We start from the raw sequence: 21,229 nt of genomic DNA, 5'->3' as shown, positions 1-21,229 counted from the left end.
TTTAGTGCTTTTTTAATAAAACTGTGTAGACTATACACCCAGTGGCCGCTTTATTAGGTACCTTCTGTAACCATTCATTCCAAATATGCACTACCTGTTGCATGAAGAAGCTGCCCCAATGTCCCTTATAGATTTCTCACCTCTAATCTTAAATTTATGTCTTCCTGTATCTAATAGAAAAATTGTAGAATGTCCACAATTTTCTAACTCTAATCCACAAGTCTTTGGGATGTGACCATAAGATATAGGAGCAAAATCAGGCCATTCGGCCTGTCGAGTCTGTCCCACCATTCAATCATGGCTGACTTATTCTCCCTCTCAACTCCATGTTCCTACCTTCTCTCCGTAACCTTTGTGGAATGAAACCAGAGCACCCGAAGGGAACACATGTGGTGTCAGGGGGACGGGGGAATGCGGTGATAGGGGGAATGTATAAACTCCTTTCATGCAGTGGCACGAATTGAACTGATTGCTGACACTAGCCAAACGTCTTTTGTGACAACTTCCCTGATCCACAAGTTACTGAAATAACAAACTTGACGTCCATTTTAATATCTGACTCTTTAAATATATAAACCTGTTTGCAGTCATATCCACATGTGGCCACCATTTTTCTGTCTTGTTTCGGGGTGCATGCGTGGAGCGGGAGGGAGCTGGAAGGGTGAGAGAGGTAGAATTTCCCCCCATGTTAAAGCAGCACATGACCGTGGGAAAGGGAATCAGAATCAAATTTTCTGTCACTGGCAGATAGCATGATATTTGTTGTTTTGTGGCAGCAGTACATTGCAATACATAATTTTAAAAGTACAATTAGTACAAAAAGAAAGCAAAAAAAAGGGAAAAAATACTGAGGTATTGTATATGGGTTCATTGTCCATATAGAAATCTGATGGTGGAGGGGAAGAAGCTGTTCCTAAAACATTGAGTGTGTGTCTTTAGGCTCCTGTTCCTCCTTGATGGTAGCAGTGAGAAGAGGACATGTCATAGGATTTGGGTTTGTGATGTATTTTCTAAATTTTCAAACCTCCCAATCTCTTAAAAATCGATGCATTACCCTTTTGGTAACCTCGGAAATAATACTAATTAGAACCAACAAGGGTGCTGGTTAAGGTCAATTAAAGCCACCACAATATACTTTATTGTTGCCAAACAATTGATACTAGAGCGTACAATCATCACAGCGATATTTGATTCTGCGCTTTGCGCTCCCTGGAGTACAAATCGATAGTAAATATTTAAAAATTTATATTATAAATCATAAATGGAAAATAGAAAAGGGAAAGTAAGGTAGTGCAAAAAAAACCGAGAGGCAGGTCTGGATATTTGGAGGGCACGGCCCAGATCCGGGTCAGGATCCGTTCAGCAGTCTTATCACAGTTGGAAAGAAGCTGTTCCCAAATCTGGCCATACGAGTCTTCAAGCTCTAATATTAGAATTTTGTTGACCTTTATACATCTTCTGCCATCTAGATGCACAGTGGGAGTACCTACTAGTTTAAAATCTAGCGGCTTTTAAAGTACTTAGTCATGGGGAGAAACGGCGTGGAAACACATCCTTTGACCCATCGAAGCCAGACCAACCACCTGTTTATATTAGAGTCATACAATATTACAACACAGAAATAGGCTCTTTGGCCCATCTAGTCCATGCCAATCTGATCTCCTGCCCAATCCCATCTTCCTGCACCTTCCATACCCTTCATATCCTGTATTTTTCTGATCATCTCATAAATGGTGTAATCGAACCCGCATCCACCACTTCCGCGGGCAGCGTTTTCCACACTCACACCACCCTCTGAGTGAAGGAGTTCTCCCTTAGATAATTCACCTTTCACCATTAATCCTTCCCTTGCCCATTTTCTCCTCACTTTCCCATTAATAGTCCCAGACTCTCCCGCCCATCTACACACTAGCAGCAAAGAACAACTTGCACGTCAGAATCAGATTCATGTGTATAATCACTGTCTTACCTGACATGGAATCTGTTGTTTTGTGACAGCAGGTCAGTGCAAAGATATAAAATGACTCTAAATTACAAAATAAATACTACCAACAAAAGAGGTATGTTGATGTGGTATTCGTGGGTTCATGGACCGTTCAGAAATCTGATGGTAGAGGGGAAAGGGCTGCTTCTGACTCATTGAGTGTGGATCGTTAGGCTCCTGTAGCTCCTTAATGATAGTAGTAACGAGAAGAAGACATGTCCCAGATGGTAAAGGTCCTCAGTAATGGATGCTCCTTTCCTCAGGCACTGCCTCTCAGTGAGAAGGTGGTGAATGAACTTGTCAAGGAAACACTGGTTGTGATTTGACATCTTAAGTTCCGGATGTCACAAAATGTTTTGCAGGCAATGAATTACACTGAAGTTCTACAACTTACTTTGTAAGTAAATATTGGCGCCAATTACTAAAACTAGAGATTGTATAAAGTTTGCCAAGACTGGAAATGGCTCTGCTTTCACTTTGTTTTATATATTTGATTGTAGGAATGTTCCGAGCTTCTGTTCCAAGCGGTGCCTCCACCGGTATTTATGAAGCACTGGAACTGAGAGATGAGGACAAGACCCGGTTCTTGGGCAAAGGCAAGTGTGTCAGCTGCACTTCATAAGTCTGAGTTACAATTGTGCTTTGTGGTCTTTTTTTTTCCCCAAGAGGCTGTTCGATTTTGTATTTATGTTTCTTGTTTTTAATTAACTACTCCCTCCACAGGGTGCCGGGGGAGATGCGTCTCTACCAAAGGAGGTGTGAGGCGCTCCTTTCCTCTGTTAGCCCCTAGGTCACCCTTGGGCAAGATGTATCACCTGCTTAGACACCCCCATCAGGGTCACGTGAAGCCGTGGGATCGGGTGGTGGATGGTCGTATGAGTAGCTGGTGCACATCACAAGTCCTGGTTATGCGACCACTAACGCCAGGCATACAATCTCTGAAGAGTATCGATAATGGCTGGGGTCACCTATCTTGTAAAGACACTGCCCAGAAGGAGGCAATGACCAACCACTTCTGTAGAAAAATTTGCCAAGAACAATCATCGTCATGTGAAAACCATGATTCCCCACGTCATGTGACACGGCACATAATGAACAACTGACTTCCTCCATCCTAAAGTCAGAGGGGTCACACAACACAGTGAGAGATTTTTCAATCCACTGAGCCCACGCAGACAACAGAGCCTTCCAGCATCATGATGCCTCCTTCCCAGCCCTGAATCATCGATACAACACTGTACAGTCCATCCAAGAACTTTGAAGTGATTGACCAGTAGTCCTACATCTCCTCCTTCTATCGCAGGGATAAAAATGTTGTCAATTCTCTCCAAACTTGGTCATAGGTTTATCATTGTCACATTACTGAGATACAGTGAGATACTTGGTTCTGCATTCCATTTGGACAGATCATTCCAAACACAGGTACAAAGGATAAAGCAACACAGAAAGCACTGTTACAGTTTCAGCAAGAGTACCATGCAGATGGAAATAGGGTGAAAGGGTCATGTCAACGACAAAGTAAATTTATTATCAAAGTACGTATGTTACCATATACTACCCCAAGATTCATTTTCTTGCAGGCTTTTATGGGAAAAGTAAAGAAATACAACACTTTAGAATTTATGAAAAACTATACATAAGCAAAGACTGACAAACAAACAATGTGCAAAAGAAGACAAATTTGCAAATTTAAAAAAAAAATAATACTGAGAAGATGAGTTGTAAAGTCATTGAAAGTGAGTCTGTAGGTTGTAGAATCAGTTCAGTGTTGAGGTGAGTGAAGTTATCCACATTGGTTCAGGAGTCTGATGGTTGAAGGGTAATAACTGTTCCTGAACCTGGTGGTGTGGGACCTAAGGCTTCTGTATCTCCTTCCCGATAGTAGAAATTAAAACGTGATGCATGCGAATTAATAACACACTCAAAGTGCTGACGAAAGTCAGCAGATCAGGCATTTCTATGGAAGAATAAACAGCTGACATTGTTCTCCATAGATGCTGACAGACCAGCTGAGTTCTCCAATATTTTTATTTTATTTAGAGATACAGCACAGTAACAGGCCCTTGCAACCCAATGAGCTGCACCGCCTAATCACAGCCATTAACCTATGACCTATGACCTATTAACCTACTAACCCGTACGTCTTTGGAATGCGGGAGGAAACGGGAGCTGGGAGGAAACCCCCGCGGTCATTGGGAGGACCAACAAACTCCTTACAGACAGCAGCGGGATTCAGGTAGGCGTGGGGAAGGCTTTACCCGTGATGGGCTGGGCCTTACCCATTACTTTTTGTAGAATTTTCCCTTCAAGGGCATTGGTGTTTCCATACCAGGCTGTGATGCAGCCAGTCAATATACTCTCCACTACACATCTATAGAGCTGATTCAGAATTATGTCCTGGTTAGTAGGATAATTGGTCTTGTGATTACTGGAGCGTTGCTGGCAGGTGCGGCTCATACTTTACACTTTATTGTCGCCAAACAATTGGTACTAGAACGTACAATCATCACAGCAATATTTGATTCTGCGTTTCGCACTCCCTGGATCACAAATATTAAATATTAAAAATATTTAAAATAGTTAAAATTAGTAAATATTAAAAATTTAAATTATAAATCATAAATAGAAAATAGAAAAATGGAAAGTAAGTTAGTGCAAAAAAAACCGAGAGGCAGGTTTGGATATTTGGAGGGCACGGCCCATATCTGGGTCAGGATCCGTTCAGCAGTCTTATCACAGTTGGAAAGAAGCTGTTCCCAAATCTGGCCGTACGAGTCTTCAAGCTCCTGAGCCTTCTCCCGGAGGGAAGAGGGACGAAAAGTGTGTTGGCTGGGTGGGGTCATGTCCTTGATTATCCTGGCAGCACTGCTCCGACAGCGTGCGGTGTAAAGTGAGTCCACGGACGGAAGATCAGGCTAGAAAGGCCTGTTCCACATTGTATGTCTAAAAAAATAAATAAAATTCTGTTGGATGCTTTTGTTAAGCTGTGCCAATAAGCTTTTGGGGTTGGGAGACCTGCTTCAAAATGGTATCTAATACTGTGCTCAGGATTTGTGGTTTGCTATTTGTGAAGCTGGCTAACTTACTTGGCTTACTTCGACAGTGCCATTTACAGTTGGCAGCTTCTGTTTGCAGTCTTAATGCAGAAGATCAACAATAATTTATCACTTCTGTTCCATATGCAGAATGTTGTTCCAAATCATCTGCAGTTAGGGTAATATTACACCATGCATAACACGATGGTGTTTTTTTGCACCAACACAGATCTTTTTAAAACAAATGTCTGCTGGCAGTCCTGTTGGCTGTTAATGGCAGCCAATTTATCATTAGTGAGATGTGTGCTTGTAGTGTTAAATTCTCTGTATAGCATTGGCACAACTTTCTCTGCTGTTGACAGAATGCTAATATTCCCACCAATGATCTGCCAAATGTTTAATGGGAGGGCTGCTCCACTAGAGGCACTCATTTGAATACAAGAGGGACCCCGAGACTGAGCTTCGGTAAAAGCTCCACATCGATGATCAGGGACATAGAGAGGGTCAGCAACTTAAAATTCCTTGGCGTTATATTTTCAGAGGCTCTGTCCTCGGTCCAGCACATTAGTGCCATTACAAAGAAAGCACGGTGGCGTCTCTACATTCTTAGAAGTTTGCGAAGATTTGGCATGTCATCTAAAACCTTGATAAATATCCATAGATGTGGAATGGAGAGAGTATTGACTGGCTGCATCACAGCCTAGTATGGAAACACCAGTCCCTTCGAATGGACAACTTACAAACAGTAGTGAATACGACAAAGTCCATCACAGGTAAATCTCCTCCACCCCCCACTACCACTGAGCACATCTACATGGAGCGCTGTTGCAGGAATACAGCATCAAGGACCCCCACCATCCAGACCATGCTCTCTTCTCACTGCCGCCATCACGAAGGAGGTACAAGAGCCTTAGCACCTGGTTCAGGAACAGTTAATACCCCTCAATCATCGTGCTCTTGGACTAGAGGGCATAACTTCACTTACCCCAACACCGAACTGTTCCCACAACCTGTGAACTCTCTTTCAAGTATTGAAATCAAATCAGGTGACATTGGGTCAGAAGGTGTTGAATCATTGTGGATAGAGCAAAGGAACTGCAAGGGTAAAAAGACTCCAATGGCAGTTATATACAGACCCCAAACAGTAGTGAAGATGTAGTCTACAAATTGTCAATAGTTCAATAGTTCCATTTAATAGAGAATAGATACAATATACAGCCTGAAATTCTTGTTCTCCACAAACATCCACAAAAGCAGAAGAATGATTGACAGTAAAAATGTTAGAACCCCTAAGCCCCCCCATTCTCCACCCCTCCCACACACAAGTAACAGCAAAGCAATGAACCCCCCCCACTTACTTCAGCATTAAAAAGCTTCAGCAGCTTGTACCCGCCCCCAAGCAAGCAACAGCAAAGCCCCCAAGAAAGACCGTGTTCTGCAGTACAACAAAAGCTAATCATTCACCCGATAATTTGACATCCCACAGGCCCTCTCTCTCCCTAATAAAGGGATAGAGAGGTGTCACCCTTTCACAGTGAGAGGGGAGACCAACAAAGATTAACAACTCGGTGATTTGCTGTGTTAAAATCTGCTGCGTCTCCTTGTTTTTCCCCCTGAGTTCTTCAACTCAGGAATCGACAACAAACTCTCAGCCACTAACGAGAGAAAGAAAGGGAGTATGCGATTGGCTGAGTACAGAGCCCCCAGCAGCTGATCCGCTGTTCCCAATGTTCCGTTTTCTCCCGTGTCACCTCAGCGGCAGCACCGGCTCAGGATCAGCTCGTCCACAGGGCCACGAAGCCTCGGGAGCCTGAAGGTGCACTCGTCTTCCAGGCTGCGTCCTTGGGATATTGAAAAATGGCCGGTCAGTGAGTCCCAGGAGTGGATCCCACCGCCATAGAGAACCGAAGTTTGAGTGTAGCTCTAAGTCAGGGTCTTTGACAGAACCCCATCCACCTTCAAAAGGAAAAGGAGAGACATTAAAGGTAGAAATTAAACGGTTTCTGCAAATGAGTTTGGAGGAGTCACTGTCGAGTGTCATCATAGCTCAGGAGATAGAAACTGTGTACCAAAAGGGCAATGTTACAATATTCATGGGGTTTTCAATATGAAGATAGATTGAATAAATCAGGTTGGTGCTGGATTCCCAGAGGGGGAATTTCTAGAATGCCTATGAGATGGCTTTTTAGAGCAGCTCATGGTTGAGCCCACTAGTGGATGAGCAATGAACATTGGGTGTTGTGCAATGAACTGGAATTGATTAGAGAGCTTAAGGTGAAAGAACCCTTAGGGGAAGTGATCATAATCTATTTGAATTTGAGAACGAGAAGCTAAAGTCAGATGTATCCGTATTACAGTAGAGTAAAGGGAATTACAGAAACAAGAGAGAGGAGTTGGCCAGAACTGATTAGGAAAGAACACTGGCAGGATCTTTGACAAGGTGCCACAAATGAGGCTGCTTAACAAGCTACAGGCCCATGGTATTATAGGAAATATTCTAGCATGGATGAAGCAGTGGCTGATTGGCAGGAGGCAAAGAGTAGGAATAAAGGGAGCCTTTTCTGGTTAGATGCCGGTGACGAGTTGTGTTCCACAGGGTGATGTGTTGGGACTGATTCTTTTTATGTTGTATGTCAATGATTTGGGTGATGGAATTGATGACTTTGTTGCAAAGTTTGCAGAATATATAAAGATGGGTGGTGGGGCAGGTAGTTTTGAGGAAGTAGGGAGGCTATAGAAAGACTTAGACAGATTAGGAGAATGGGCAAAGAGTTGGCAGATGGAATACAGTGACAGGAAGTGTATGGTCTTTCACTTTGGTAGAAGAAATGAAATGGTTGACTGTTTTCTAAATGGAGAGAAAATACAAAAATCTGAGGTGCAAAGGGACTTGGGAATCCTTGTGCAGGATTCTCTATAAGGTTTATTTGCAGGTTAAGTCTGTGGTAAGGAAAGCAAATGTAATATTAGTATTCATTTCAAGAGGACTAGAATATAAAAGCAAGGATGTAATGTTGAGAGTTGAGAAAGCACTGGTGAGGCTTCACTTGGAGTATTGTGAGCAGTTTTGGAGAGAGTTCAAAGGAGGTTCACGAAAATGATTCCAGGATTGAATGGCTTGTCATGTGAAGAGCATTTGATGGCCTCTGGGCCTGTATTCACTGGAATTCAGAAGAATGAGGGGTGACCTAATTGGAACCTATTGATTGGTGAAAGGCCTTGATAGGGTGGATATGGAGAGGATGTTTTCTATGGTGGGAAAGTCTAATTCCAGAGGACACAGCCTCAGAACAGAGGTCCGTCTTTTAGAACAGAGACGGGGAGGAATTTTTTTAGCTAGAGAGTGGTGAATCAGTAGAATTCATTTCCACGGGCATCTGTGGAGGCCAAATGTTTATGTATATTTAAGGCAGAAGTTGATAGATTCTTGATTGGTCAGAGTAGGAGGAGATACGGGGGGGGAGCCATGGGGATGGGGGAAGGCAGGAGGTTGGAACTGAGAGGAAAATGAATTGGCAGAGCAGACTCGATGAGCCAAATGGACTAATTCTGCTCCTGTATCTGGTGGTCTTCTGGACTCTTCATCTCATGTTCTCAATATTTATTCTTTAAACAAGTGCACAGTTACACGTACGTGTGACTTAAAACTGATTCTACAGATGTCCAGTGTAGTGTATCCTAACTGGTTGCATCATGGAAGTGCCAATAGCCGGGAACAGAAAAGGCTACAGAAAGTGCTGGATACAGCCTGGTCCATCGCAGGCAAAGCCCTCCGCACTGCGTGAACAGTGTGCAAGAAAATCTTTTCACTGTACTTGTGACAATAATAAACCGATGAGCCGATTCTAAATTGCAATGTTTCAGATAAGTCTTGAGTGTTGTTTTAAACTTTTGCACCTATTGTGTAGGGACCAAGTTACCTTTCAATACTTTAATTGTGTCTTACAATACTTTAATTACGTATATGTGGAGCAGGAACAACAGCGGTACAGTAGGATTCGACATTGTTACTGGGTCATGTTAGTAACGGATCACACTATGTAACCTGCAGTGTGAGAGCAACGAAGCGAGCTCACCGAGGCAGTAACACGCACACTCAAAAGCTCGCGCCCAGAAGAGAGAGCCCTTCATGCATTGGAGGCCCAATCGATTCGCTGCATGATTGATCAGCTGTACGCACACTCACCACGTTGTCGCAATCGATCTGATATGGTACCGTTTTCTGTTCGACTGAGGTTTGTTTTCACTTCTTCTCCCAGGTGTGTCAAGACCTGTTAAGTATATCAATGAATTCCTTGGACCTGCTTTGTGTAGTCAGGTAACCAGTGCACCTGCGATGGTTAATTCACAAAGCATGCGTTTTTGTTTTTTTGCAAACTAACACGTCAAGCAGGCATCTGTTGATTTGACTTCGCTGGTCCACTCTTCCTATTTGATCCACGGATAACATGAAATCAAATAATGATTTGAATCCTGTGCGGTAACAATTCTAGCAGATGGTCCACCGTTGCCTGTTCAGCATGAGTGTGGGCTTGAACAATGATTAATTTGCTTGTTTATTCCAGGTGTTGTAAAAGCTGTTGATAACATCAATTCAATAATTGCACCTGAACTCCTTAAGAAGGTATGTCTGTGTTAAGTTCAAGTTTAATTGTCATTAAACCATACACATGTATACAGCTAAAGGAAACATTGTTGCTTCAGGGCCAAACTGCGAAATACTGTACATATAGCCACATCCCATAGCACATATAGTTACAATGCCATGTACAGCTACAACACCACAAAATAACATTAGCACAAGTCCCTGAGTGCCATGGCCTGAAAAATATTGTCCTGAAGCCATGTTTCCACAGGAACAAGCAGGCAGCAGTTCCTCATCTCCCATAGCTGAAGGCAAACCAGCTTGTATTCCAGGGAGTGAACACTAGAGTGCAGCACCAATAGGTGAGCTGGCCTGTGGTGGCCAGTCCCCAACCCAGCATCGATCCCAACGAGCTCACCACACCTCTGTTGTCTCCCACACAGCCTCTGATGCCTCCTCCACTGGGTTACCATTGACTTGTTCGGAACAACGTTGTCGTCCGCATTTCCTTGTCTCAACGATGAGCAGAGTACCCTGAATTTAGACAAAGCCTCAGGACTGTGGCCCATGGGGGGGATAGAACTGGCAGCAAAAGGCTACCTGAACGGATCTCCTGAACCTCTTGTTCTTCTCATGACCATGCATGGATAACACGTATGGATTGTTCCAGCTGCCATACACCTTGGTAGGACCATAAGATATAGGAGCAGAATCAGGCCATTCAGCCTATCGAGTCTGATCCGCCAATCCATTATGGCTGATTTATTATCCCTCCCTGTAACTTACAATGCCGTTACTAAGCAAGAACCTATCAAACCTATAACCAAACTTGTTGGATCAACATCTGTTTCTGTTATTGGCTTTAAAATTTCAAACACATTCTTTATACATATTTGCTTTTTAGTGAATAATACGGAACACTCAGGTTAACATTTCCAGCATGTTACGGGTTTTTTTTCAGTTATTTTTGTTTCGGCCTCCCCCAGGATCGAGGCTGATTTGTGTCCGCTCTGGTTTAGTGGATTCTGTGTTGACTGAGGCCGGTGGGGTAACTGTGGACTCCCCCACAGTTCGGGGCAGAAGGGTTGCGGACGAGGTGGCTGTTTTTGAGCTGGTGTTCTCCTACCTCCATTTACGGACTAATTCTGCGTGGTCCCAATGTCGTCAGTACCATCCTGAATTCTCCTTCTCCACTTCAATCGGTCATGGGCCAGAATTTTCTGAGAGTTGGTGGTGATGTTGTGTTTGCTCAGAAGCTTTCAGCATCAGCTTAGTTATTTTTCCTCTTATTTTCAAATTTTTTCTTATTTAGGGTTACAACATGGTAGCTGGCTCTTTAAGCCAATTACACCCATGTGACCAATTAAACTACTGACCCATACACCCCTTTGAAATGTGGGAGGAAACCAGAGCACCCGGAGGAATCAAACTCTTTACAGACAGGGGCGGGAATTGAACCCAGGTTTCTGGCGCTGTAATAGCATTACACTAACTGCTCTGCTACTGGGTCGTTCCTCTGTCTCTTTCCCATGACACAGCTCACAAGAGGCTGTCTGTTTCGAGAGTCTGGTGTCAGGTACTTGACCTGACAATATCTGCCCGTAACTGGGGCCTCGTCGCTGGGTATGTTGGTTTGGGAGAGAATACTGAAGTTTGGATAGTGAGCACTTACTTTTGTAACTTAAGCATTTGAAAAGATCTTGATCCAAGACAAATTTAATAAATAGAGAAGATTTCATGAATAGATGAGGAGTACATATTCCCAAAATACTGAAGGAACTCAGCAGGTCAGGCAGCGTCTGTGGAGAGGAATAAACATTCAATGTTTCAGACCGAGATCCTTCAGAGGAAGGGAGACAGAGCCAGGCTGCCTGACCTGCTGAGTTCCTCCAGCACTATGTCCACGTTACTCTGGAATTTCAGCATTGGCAGAATCGCTTCTGAATATATCCACAACTACATTGCATTTGTGTAAAGGGCCCTTATTTGTAAAAGTTCTTTGACAAGATTAATTAGTGTTGAAATTTATTGTTGGAAAGGACTTTTAACATGGCTTTGTCAGCGTACACTTATTCTCAAAGTGCAGTATGTATGCAGTATACAAGTACAGCCCTGAGATTCATCATCTCACAGACAGCCACAAAGCAAAGAAACACCATAGAACCCGTTCTAAGAAAACAACAAACACCCAATGCACAAAATAAAGAACAAATCACACAAACAGCAAAAAAAATCAAACGTTTATAAAACATCAAACCACAGTGTCCTTGAAACAGTCTCAGACAGTTCAGTTCAGTTCAGTTCAGTGCAATGCAATGCCAGCAACAGCACAGTTCTGTTTCCATACATTTTGTGTTGCATTACTGGCCTGTTCATTCATTGATTATCTAGTTGAACCTGGATGTGGCAAAACCCCCTCCAATAATTAACTATTTTATCAGCAGCTTTCATTTTGACTTAGTAAATCAGCTCTTTTAATATCATGTGGCTGATTTATTTTGTGTTTATTCCATCTGATTTAATTTTAAAATCTAAGTTACAGCTCAACAAAATTATTCTTGTGGAAATATGCATGTCAAAACATTACAGTTTTTCCTTAGTGTTTCTCAAACTGTAACCATTTCAGACAATGTGAACTTGCTGTAAAAATGAGGACGTAGGAAAATTTAAGTAGAACATGCGAAATGCTGGAGGAACTCAGCAGGTCAGGCAGCACCTATGGAGGGCTGAACACTCAAGGTTTCAGTGAAAAAATGCGACAGATGAACATATTCTCAGAGCCTCAGAGGCCTATACAGAGTGCAGAGAAAAATTTTAAGGATATTGCTGGGACTTGGGGATCTGAATTGCAAGGAAATGATTGAGTAGGTTAGCACTTTATTCTCTGGAGCCCAGGAGAATGTGGGTAAATCTTAGAGGTATACAGAATTGAGGGGGTGTACTGTAGATAGGGTGAATGCAAGCAGTCATTTTCCTCTCTGGTTGAGTGAGGCTGGAACTAGAGGTTACAGGTTTAGGGTGAAAGACGAAATATCCTCTCCCCCACCACCTTATTCTGCATCTTCCCTCTTCCTTTCCTGTTCTGATGAAGGGTCTCAGCCCAAAACATTAACTCTTTATTCATTTCCATGGATGCTGCCTGACCTGCTGATTTCCTCCAGCATTCTGTGAGTGTTCAAAGTTCAAAGCAAATGTATGACTGAAGTACATCTGTGTCACAGGATACGACCCATTTATTCATTTTCTTAAAGGCATTTACAGTGCAACAAAGGAATACAATAGAATCAATGGAAAACTGCACACAAAGACTGACAAGCAACCAATGTGAAAAACCAGACACAATCTGTGCAAATACAAACAAAAAAAACAAGATAATAATAAATAAATGATACTGAGAACAGGAGTTGCAGAGTTCTTGAAAGTGAGCCTGTAGGTTATTCTGTGGTCAGATCAGTGTTGAATGTTGGGGAGAAGGGGGCATGGAAATTGAAATTTCCATTTGAATGAACACAGGGTAAGTGAGAGCGGGACTAGCCTTGGATGGTTTAGCTCCCAGATTCGGCAGGTTTACATTTGAGGGATGACCTTTACAAAGCACTTCATACCTCATTCTTACTGAGATCCTCCAGCGTTGTCTATGTGTTTTGCTCAAGATTTCCAACATCCGCTTGATTGCTTGTGTTTATGCTTGTATACTATTGTTATCTTAATTTTAAAACCAAAATGCTTTCAGTTGGAAAAATCAATTTGATGATGCCTAATTAAGAACCACGTATTAGTGAAGATTCTCCAGCACTGTACTTAATACGCAGTTCCAGTCAGGTTAATAAATGTCAATTTTTTTTTCCAAAATTCCTTTCATTTTGCTCTTGTGCCTGCTTAATTAATCCGACCACTATTCAGTATGCTCCAACTATTTCTCCATTGGTCCCACAGTATGCAGTGATCATTAATCCATCTGGAATGCATGTTGCTTTGATTCTAATTTATTGCTTGACTGAGGAAGAAGTCCTGATACAATAACAAATATTTGCATGAGCAGCAGTTCTTTTTTCTTTCTCTCTCTCTATTCTGCGCTGATAAGTACTGTGTAAATCCATGGAACAAAGTGGGGGTTGGTGGTGGTTGTGAGTGGCAGTGAACAGTTCCCAGGCTGCGCCAGTTCTTCAGACCGTAAGATATAGGAGCAGAATAAGGCCAATCGCCCATGGAGTCTGCACCACCATTCCACCGTGGCTGATTTGTATTCCCTCTCAACCCCATTCTCCTGTCTTCTCTTGTCTTTTTTTAAAATGGTGAGATAGTTAATAAAAATAAATTAAAATATATTGATTCTATGGGCCCTTTGGCCCACATTGTCGTGCTGACCCATGTAAACCTACTCCACAGTTCGATCTAATCCTTCCCTCCTGCACAGCCATAACACTTCATTTTTCTTACATCCATGTCGTGCTTATCAAGAGTCTCTCTCGTATCCCTATTATAGTTTCAAAGTGATCTATAGCTAGGTACAGTGATAATGCTGCTTGCTTTGCTAATTTGTAAATGGGGAAACTGTTTTGCCGTCTAAAAACAGCAGCCACAGAAAAGATGCTGCCGGTTGTCTGATGTCGTGTCTTGTTTCTCCCCCCACTGCCCACCGCACACAGAATCTGAATGTCTGTGAGCAAGAGAAGATCGACAAGCTGATGCTGGACATGGACGGCAGTGAGAACAAATGTAAGTGTGCATTCCTCAGACCTGGTCGAACCTTTCCCGGAAAACTGTGAACGGCCTCACTGGAAGCTTAATTCACAACTTGATCTGCTCTGCCTTCAGCCATCAACGAGCCTCTCAAAGTCGTAGAGTCATAGAACACTACAGCAAAGAAATGGGCCCTTTGGCCCAGCTAGCCCATGCTGAACTAATATTCAGACTGGTCCCATTGATCTGAACTTGTAGCTGAATCCCTCCCCTCCATGTACCTATCCTAACTTCTCATAAATGTTGCAATCAAGCCTGCTGGCAGCTCATTCTACGTACTTACCACCCCCGAGTGAAGAATTTCCCCCTTGTTCCCCTTAAACAATTCACCTTTCACCCTAACCCATGACCTATAGTTCCAGTCTCACCCAACCTCGGTGGAAAGAGCCTGTTCAGAGATGGTTTCTTCCTACCAAACTTGGTAGCAAAATGTCTGCTGGCTCTAATGTTCTTCACTGCATAAGCCAGATCAATTTTGTTTCCCCTTAATGAAATCTGATATTACTGGGAATCCTGAAGGCTACGTACCCAAGAAACTTTTTTATTAAAACTTAACACCTTTTTAGAAGAGTCTTCCCTGGGCAGTTAATAAGACCACAAAATAAAGGGACAGAATTAGGCCATTTGCTCCATTGCATCTGCTCCGCCGTTTTATTGTGGCTGATCCAATTTTCCTCTCAGCCCCAATCTCCTGCCTTCTCCGATATCCCTTTGTGCCCTAACTAATCAAAAATCTATCAACCTTTGCCTTAAAAATACATAAAGACTTGGCCTCCTCAGCTGCCTATGGCAAAGAATTCCACAGATTCACCACTCTCTGGTTGAAGAAATTCCTCCTCATCTCCGTTCTAAAGGACACCCCTCTATTCTGAGGCTGTGTCCTCTTGTCTTAGACTCTCCAACCATAGGAGACATCCTTTCCACATCCACTCTATCAAGGCCTTTCACCATTCGATAGGTTTCAATGAGGTCACCCCTCATTCTTCTGAATTTTAGAGAATACAGGTCCTGAACCAACAAACTCTCTTCATATGACAAGCCATTCAATCCTGGAATCATTTTCCTGAAACTCCTTAGAACCCTCTCCAGTTTCAGCACATCCTTTCTAAGATAAGGGGCCCAAACCTGCTCACAATGCTCCAAGTGAGGCCTCACCAAAGCTTTATAATTTCTCAACTTTACATCCTCGCTTTTATATTCTAGTCCTCTTGAAATGAATACTAACATCTCATTTGCCTTTCTCACCACAGATTCAACCTGCAAATTAACCTTTAGGGAACCCTGCACAAGGACTCCCAAGTCCCTTTGCACCTCAGATTTTTGTATTTCCTCTCCATTTAGAAGATAGTCAACCCTTTCATTTCTTCTACCACAGTGCACGACTCACACTTCCTGACACTATTCCATCTGCCATTCCTTTGCCCATTCTCCTAATCTGTGTCTTTCTATACCCTCTCTACTTCCTCAAAACTACTTTCCCCACCACCTATCTTCCAATCGTCTGCAAATTTTGCAACAAAGTCATCAATTCCATCATCAAAATCATTGACATATGATGTAAAAAGAATTGGCCCCAACACAGACCCTTGTGGAACACCACAAGACACTGGCAGCCAACCAGAAAAGGCTCCCTTTATTCCCACTCTTTGCCTCCTACCAATCAGCCACTGCTTTATCCATGTTAGAATCTTTCCTGTAATACCATGGGCTCATACCTTGTTAAGCAGCCTCATGTACGGCACCTTGTCAAAGGCCTTCTGAAAATCCAGGTACACTGCACCACCTGATTCTCCTTTGACTTTCCTACTTGTTATTCTTCAAAGAATTCCAACAGATTTTTCAGGCAAGATTTTCCCTTGAGGAAACCAATTAATATTCATGTGCCAGAGACCTCATCCTTAATAATCGACTCCAACATCTTCCCAACCACTGAGGTCAGACTAACTGGTCTATAATTTCCTTTCTTCTGCCTCTCTCCCTTCTTGAAGAGTGGAGTAACATTTGCACTTTTCCAGTCTTCCAGAACCTTTCCAGAATCCAGTGATTCTTGGAAGATCATTACTAATGCCTCCACGATCTCTTCGGCCACCTCTTTCAGAACTCTGGGGTGTACAACATCTGGTCCAGGTGACTTGTCTACCTTCAGACCTCTCAGTTTCCAAAGAACCTTCTCTTCAGTTATGTAACTTCACACACTTCATTACCCCTGATACCTGGAACTTCCACCACACTGCTCATGTCTTTCACAGTGAAGACTGATGCTAAATACTTACTCAGTTTGTCTGCCATTTCATTTCCCACATTACTACCTCTCTAACATTGTTTTCCAGCAGTCTGACATCCATTCTTGCCTCTCTTTTACACTTTATGTATCTGAAGAAACCATTGGTATCTTCTTTAATACTATTGGCTAACTTGTTTTCATATTCCATCTTTACCTTAATGACCTTTTTCGTTGCCTTCTGTTGGTTTTTAAAAGCTTCCCAATCTTCTAACTTCACATTAATTTTTGCTCTTTTATATGCCCTCTCTTTGATTTTTATGTTGGCTTTGATTTCTCTTGGCTTTGCCGTCTGTGGCAATGAATTCCACAGGTTCACCATTCTCTGGCTAAAGAAATTCCTCCTCATCTCTATCTAAAGAGACGTTCTTTTACTCTGAGGCTGTGTCCTCTAGTGCTAGACTCCCCCATTATTGGAGACATCTTCTCCACGTCCACTGTAGTTTGATCTTTCAATATTTGTAGGTTTCGATGAGATGTGAATTCCGGCAAGTACAGGACTAAAGCCTTCCAACTTTCCATGGATGAACTATTCTCCTCTCTGCTGGGTAATAGCTGACCTGAGCGTAGGATTTACCTCCTACGAGCTGATCTTCCCCCTTTTGCGTATTGAGATGCAGATGGAACCAGGGAGTGGTAGTTTGAACAGACTCCAGTTTCATTTTAACCGTGAAACCAAGTTTCAAGAGCAGAAGGGAGCACACAAAATCTCAACAGGTCAGGCAGCGTCTATGGGGAGGAATAAAGAGCCAAAGTCTCAGGCTGAGACCTTTCATCAGGACTGGAAAGGAAGGGGAAGAAGCCATAATTAAAAGGTGGAAGGAGTACAAGTTGGCAGGTAATAAGGGAGGCCAGGTGTGGGAGAATGTGGGGGAGGGAAGAAGCTGGGAGGTGATAGGTGGAAAGGACTGCAGAAGGAATCTGACAGGAGAGGAGAGTGGACCATGGGAGAAAGGGAAGGAGAAGGGGCACTGGAGGCATTGATGGGCAGGTGAGTAGAAGATAAGGGGTGAGAGGGAGGATAAGTTACGGGATGTTAGGGGAATTGATGTTCAAGTTGGAGGTTACCCAAACAGAATGAGGTACTGCTCTTCCAACCTGAGAGTGCCCTCATCATGGCATTAGAGGAGATGTGGACTGACATGTCAGAATGGGAATGTGGAGTAGAATTAAGATAGATGGCCACTGGGAAATCCTGCCTGTTGTGACAGCTCAACAAAGTTCATTCCCCACCCCCCCCCACCTACATCAGACCTCCTGGAATCTACGGAAGGAAATGGACAGTCACATTTCATTCTGGGCTGGTTTCTTTACACAGCCCAAGACTGAACCCAAGTCATGGAACATGCACACTGATGTTTGGATAGACTCTGGGAGAAGTTTTTATTTAATTAATGGAAAACCATGTTGAAATTATATGAGCTAGTTCACTTTATTTTTGATATTGTGTCTTGTGTTTATTTTAAGCTAAGTTTGGTGCCAATGCCATTCTGGGCATTTCACTGGCTGTGTGCAAGGCCGGTGCGGCGGAGAAACGCGTCCCCCTTTATCGGCACATTTCCCATCTTGCCGGGAATACACAGGTCATCCTGCCTGTGCCGGTAAGTTTCAACTCGAACAGTTAGAAAATGTATCCTGATGGAAAGGCACAAATGTCAGCTTGGGTGGGTGGGGTGGGGTGGGGTGCTGGGGCTCGGAGTTTAAGAGGTTTGCAAGGTGATTTTTTTAAGAGATTGGTAGATGCCTGGAAAAATGGTTTTGGGTCTGGTAGAGGATGAGATAAACCTAGAACAGTACGGCACCGACAGACCCTTTTGCCCACAACGTTGTGCCAACCTTTAACCTACTCCACGATAAATGTAACCCCATCCTCTAAAAGCAAGGGCTTTTCTCTTTGGAGCGAAAGAGGACAAGGGGAAGCTTGACATGGGTGTATAAGACAGCCAGAGACCTTTTTCCCCAGGGTGGAAATAGCTAGTACAGTCCCAAGGCGTTGTAATAGCATTACGCTGATTGGTCATGGGGTAGGTCAATGTAGGTCAGCACAACATTGTGGGCCAAAGGGTCTGTACTGTTCTATGTTCTACTGTCCCCACTGCCAAACCCGAGCACACCATGACATGGTGGTTGCGTTCCTCCTGGTACTCATGGTCGTGGACCCATAACAGTGAGTCCCACCAAGCCCCAACAGCAAGCTGATATCCATCAAAGCTGTAGAAGAACCTTTCGATGCTTCTGAACTGTGCAAATAAAAAAAGAAAAAATAAATGAATATTATTGAGTTATTGGCTCAATTTGTCTTTTGCACACTGGTTGTTTGCTAGTTTTTGTGTGATTTTGTTTTTCATTGATTCTACTCGATTTCTTTGTTTTACTGTGGATGTCTGCAAGAAAATTAATCTGAAGGTGACATACTTTGATAATAAATGTACTTTGAACTTTGTATTTTTGTTGTTTCGAAGCCCATGGTCTGACTCAATGTTGTTGAACTGCCTCTCAGTTGTGGGGGGAACAGGTAGGAACGGGCAGTGACCTTTGGCCCTGCCGGTGACTTCAGTCAATGAATAACTTTTATAAAAGTAATTTGCTGAGCATGGCATTTGGATTTGATTTTCCTTCATCATTTATCAATATCCCATTTCCTTTGTGCTCTGCTGAAAGGAGTCAATACCATCGCTACAAAGTATTGAGCTGTTGAGAACTCCAGATCTTGTCTAATGTTACATATCCCTACTGCTGCAGCTCATTAATGTGCCAGGGAGTCTCAGAGGTCTTTTTCAAATCTGTTTGTATCCTACTTGGGCACTTACTTACACAGACTAAAGTAAACAACGACTACTGTTTCAATTAGTGTTTCAAATTGTTCCTATCAGTCATCAGATTTGATCTCCCTTTTCCAGAATTAACTTCGAATCAACTCACATGTGTACAGGTGTTGCTGATACACTTGATTTGAGGATGGGGTTAAATGGCATGTTCTCTGTTTGCCTTTGTCCCCTTCACACCACTTGAGAGAAATTCATAGACACCACAGATTCAAATCCGATTCAGAACAAATAAGCAAGGATTTAATTTTAGTCACAAGAAATTCTGTAGGTGCTTGAAATCTTGAGCAATGCGCTCAAAATGCTGGAGGAACTCAGCAGGCCAGGCAGCATCTGTGAAAGGGAATAAACAGTTCATGATTTAGGGCTGAGACCCTTCATCAGGGCAGGAGAGTAATTGAGGGTTCTCTGGAGTAATTGTCTTGTGTTTTAAATGTGCAGTGTTCCCATTGAATGGGATTTAAGGGGCTGTGGTATTCTGCTAGTGTTCATAATGCAGGTTGGTATTAGACTTGGGTTGTGAGGTTACTTGTGAGAGAAAAGTGGGTAACCAACATTAAAAATACAAAACAATAGCATTCTGATCTCTTTAACACAGAACTGTACAGCACAGTACAGGCCCTTTAATCTACTCCGAGATCAATCTAATCCTTCCCTCCTGAATACCCCTCTACTTTTTTTCATCCATGTCCCTAACAGTCTCTTAAATGTCCCTGATATATCTGCCTCTACCACCACTCCTGGCAGGGTGTTCCTCGCATCCACCACTCTCTGTGTAAAGAATTTACCCCTGACATCCCCCCTTTACTTTACTCCAATCATCCTCTACTATTCTATGAACTCTACAGACCTTAAAATTATGCCCCCTTGTATTAGCCATTTCCACCCTGGGCAAAAGCTTCTGGCTCCCTACTTGATCGATGCCTCTTATCATTTTGTACACCTCTACCAAGACACCTCTTATCCTCCTCTCAAAAGCCCAAGCCCGCTAAACCTATCTTCACAGGACATGCTCTCTAAACCAGGCAGCATCCTGGTAAATATCCTCTGCCCTCATTTCAATATACTTCCTATAATCAGGTGAACAGAACAGTTGGACACTAGTCGAGCTAGATTTAGCTGAACACTATTTCACAAAGGGGTGAAAGGTGATGCATATAGATCACTCTGGGGTGTGCAATGCTCAGGGCTGGGGAAGCCGAAGGTGAGGTTCATAAGTTAGAAAAGAAATTCAAAATAAACCACACTAGGAATAGCGGCACCAGCAGACCTAGGGACAGCCCCAACACAATGTCCGCGGGAGTGTGTTTGGGGAGGGCTGGGGTTTGCTGTGTACTTTACACATGAGTGGATGGAGATTCCCATTTGTCTTTGAGTGACATTTGGAGTAGTAGGAGCCACAATTCAAGCAACAAGTATACCTTCTTAACTGGACCGCAGTGGGGCCAGGCTGTCACCTGGGTCGCTGTGGGGCCGAGGTCAAAGCCAACCCCATCCCAATACCTATTATAGTTGTGAGTGGCAATTGGCACTGTAGCATTGAGGTTAGCCTAATGCTTTACTGCACCAATGATCAGGGTTCAATGCCCACCGAGGTCCGTAAAGTTTGTACCTTCTCACCATGACTGTGTGGGTTTGTGCCGGGAGCTCCAGTTTCCTCCCACATTCCAAAGATGTGCTGACACCAAAAGCCTGTCGATACTTGCTCCCAGCGCCTCCTCGGACTGTTGGCTGCTGATGCAAACAGCACATTTCAGTGTATGTTTCACTGTAAAT

At 43.1% G+C, this 21,229-nt stretch overlaps 1 protein-coding gene across 2 annotated transcripts in view; it reads left to right on the top strand.

Annotated features, from left to right (window-relative positions):
* The window catches only part of eno1a (enolase 1a, (alpha)), a 47,472-nt gene that overhangs the window by 12,192 nt on the left and 14,051 nt on the right, over positions 1-21,229 (top strand). Inside the window, exons 3-6 of one of the 2 annotated variants that reach the window (XM_063033258.1) lie at positions 2,485-2,580; positions 9,585-9,643; positions 14,254-14,323; positions 18,096-18,229. In XM_063033258.1, the coding sequence (XP_062889328.1) occupies positions 2,485-2,580; positions 9,585-9,643; positions 14,254-14,323; positions 18,096-18,229 (359 nt within the window). Of the gene's footprint in view, positions 1-2,484; positions 2,581-9,278; positions 9,338-9,584; positions 9,644-14,253; positions 14,324-18,095; positions 18,230-21,229 lie in introns of both variants that reach the window. The other variant, XM_063033256.1, reaches the window with a different exon arrangement.

Source organism: Mobula hypostoma, chromosome 25 (assembly GCF_963921235.1).
Source record: "Mobula hypostoma chromosome 25, sMobHyp1.1, whole genome shotgun sequence".
NCBI lineage: Eukaryota > Metazoa > Chordata > Chondrichthyes > Myliobatiformes > Myliobatidae > Mobula > Mobula hypostoma.
The sequence above is the reverse complement of the archived record's forward strand: the minus strand, read 5'-3'. Positions and strand labels throughout refer to the sequence as shown.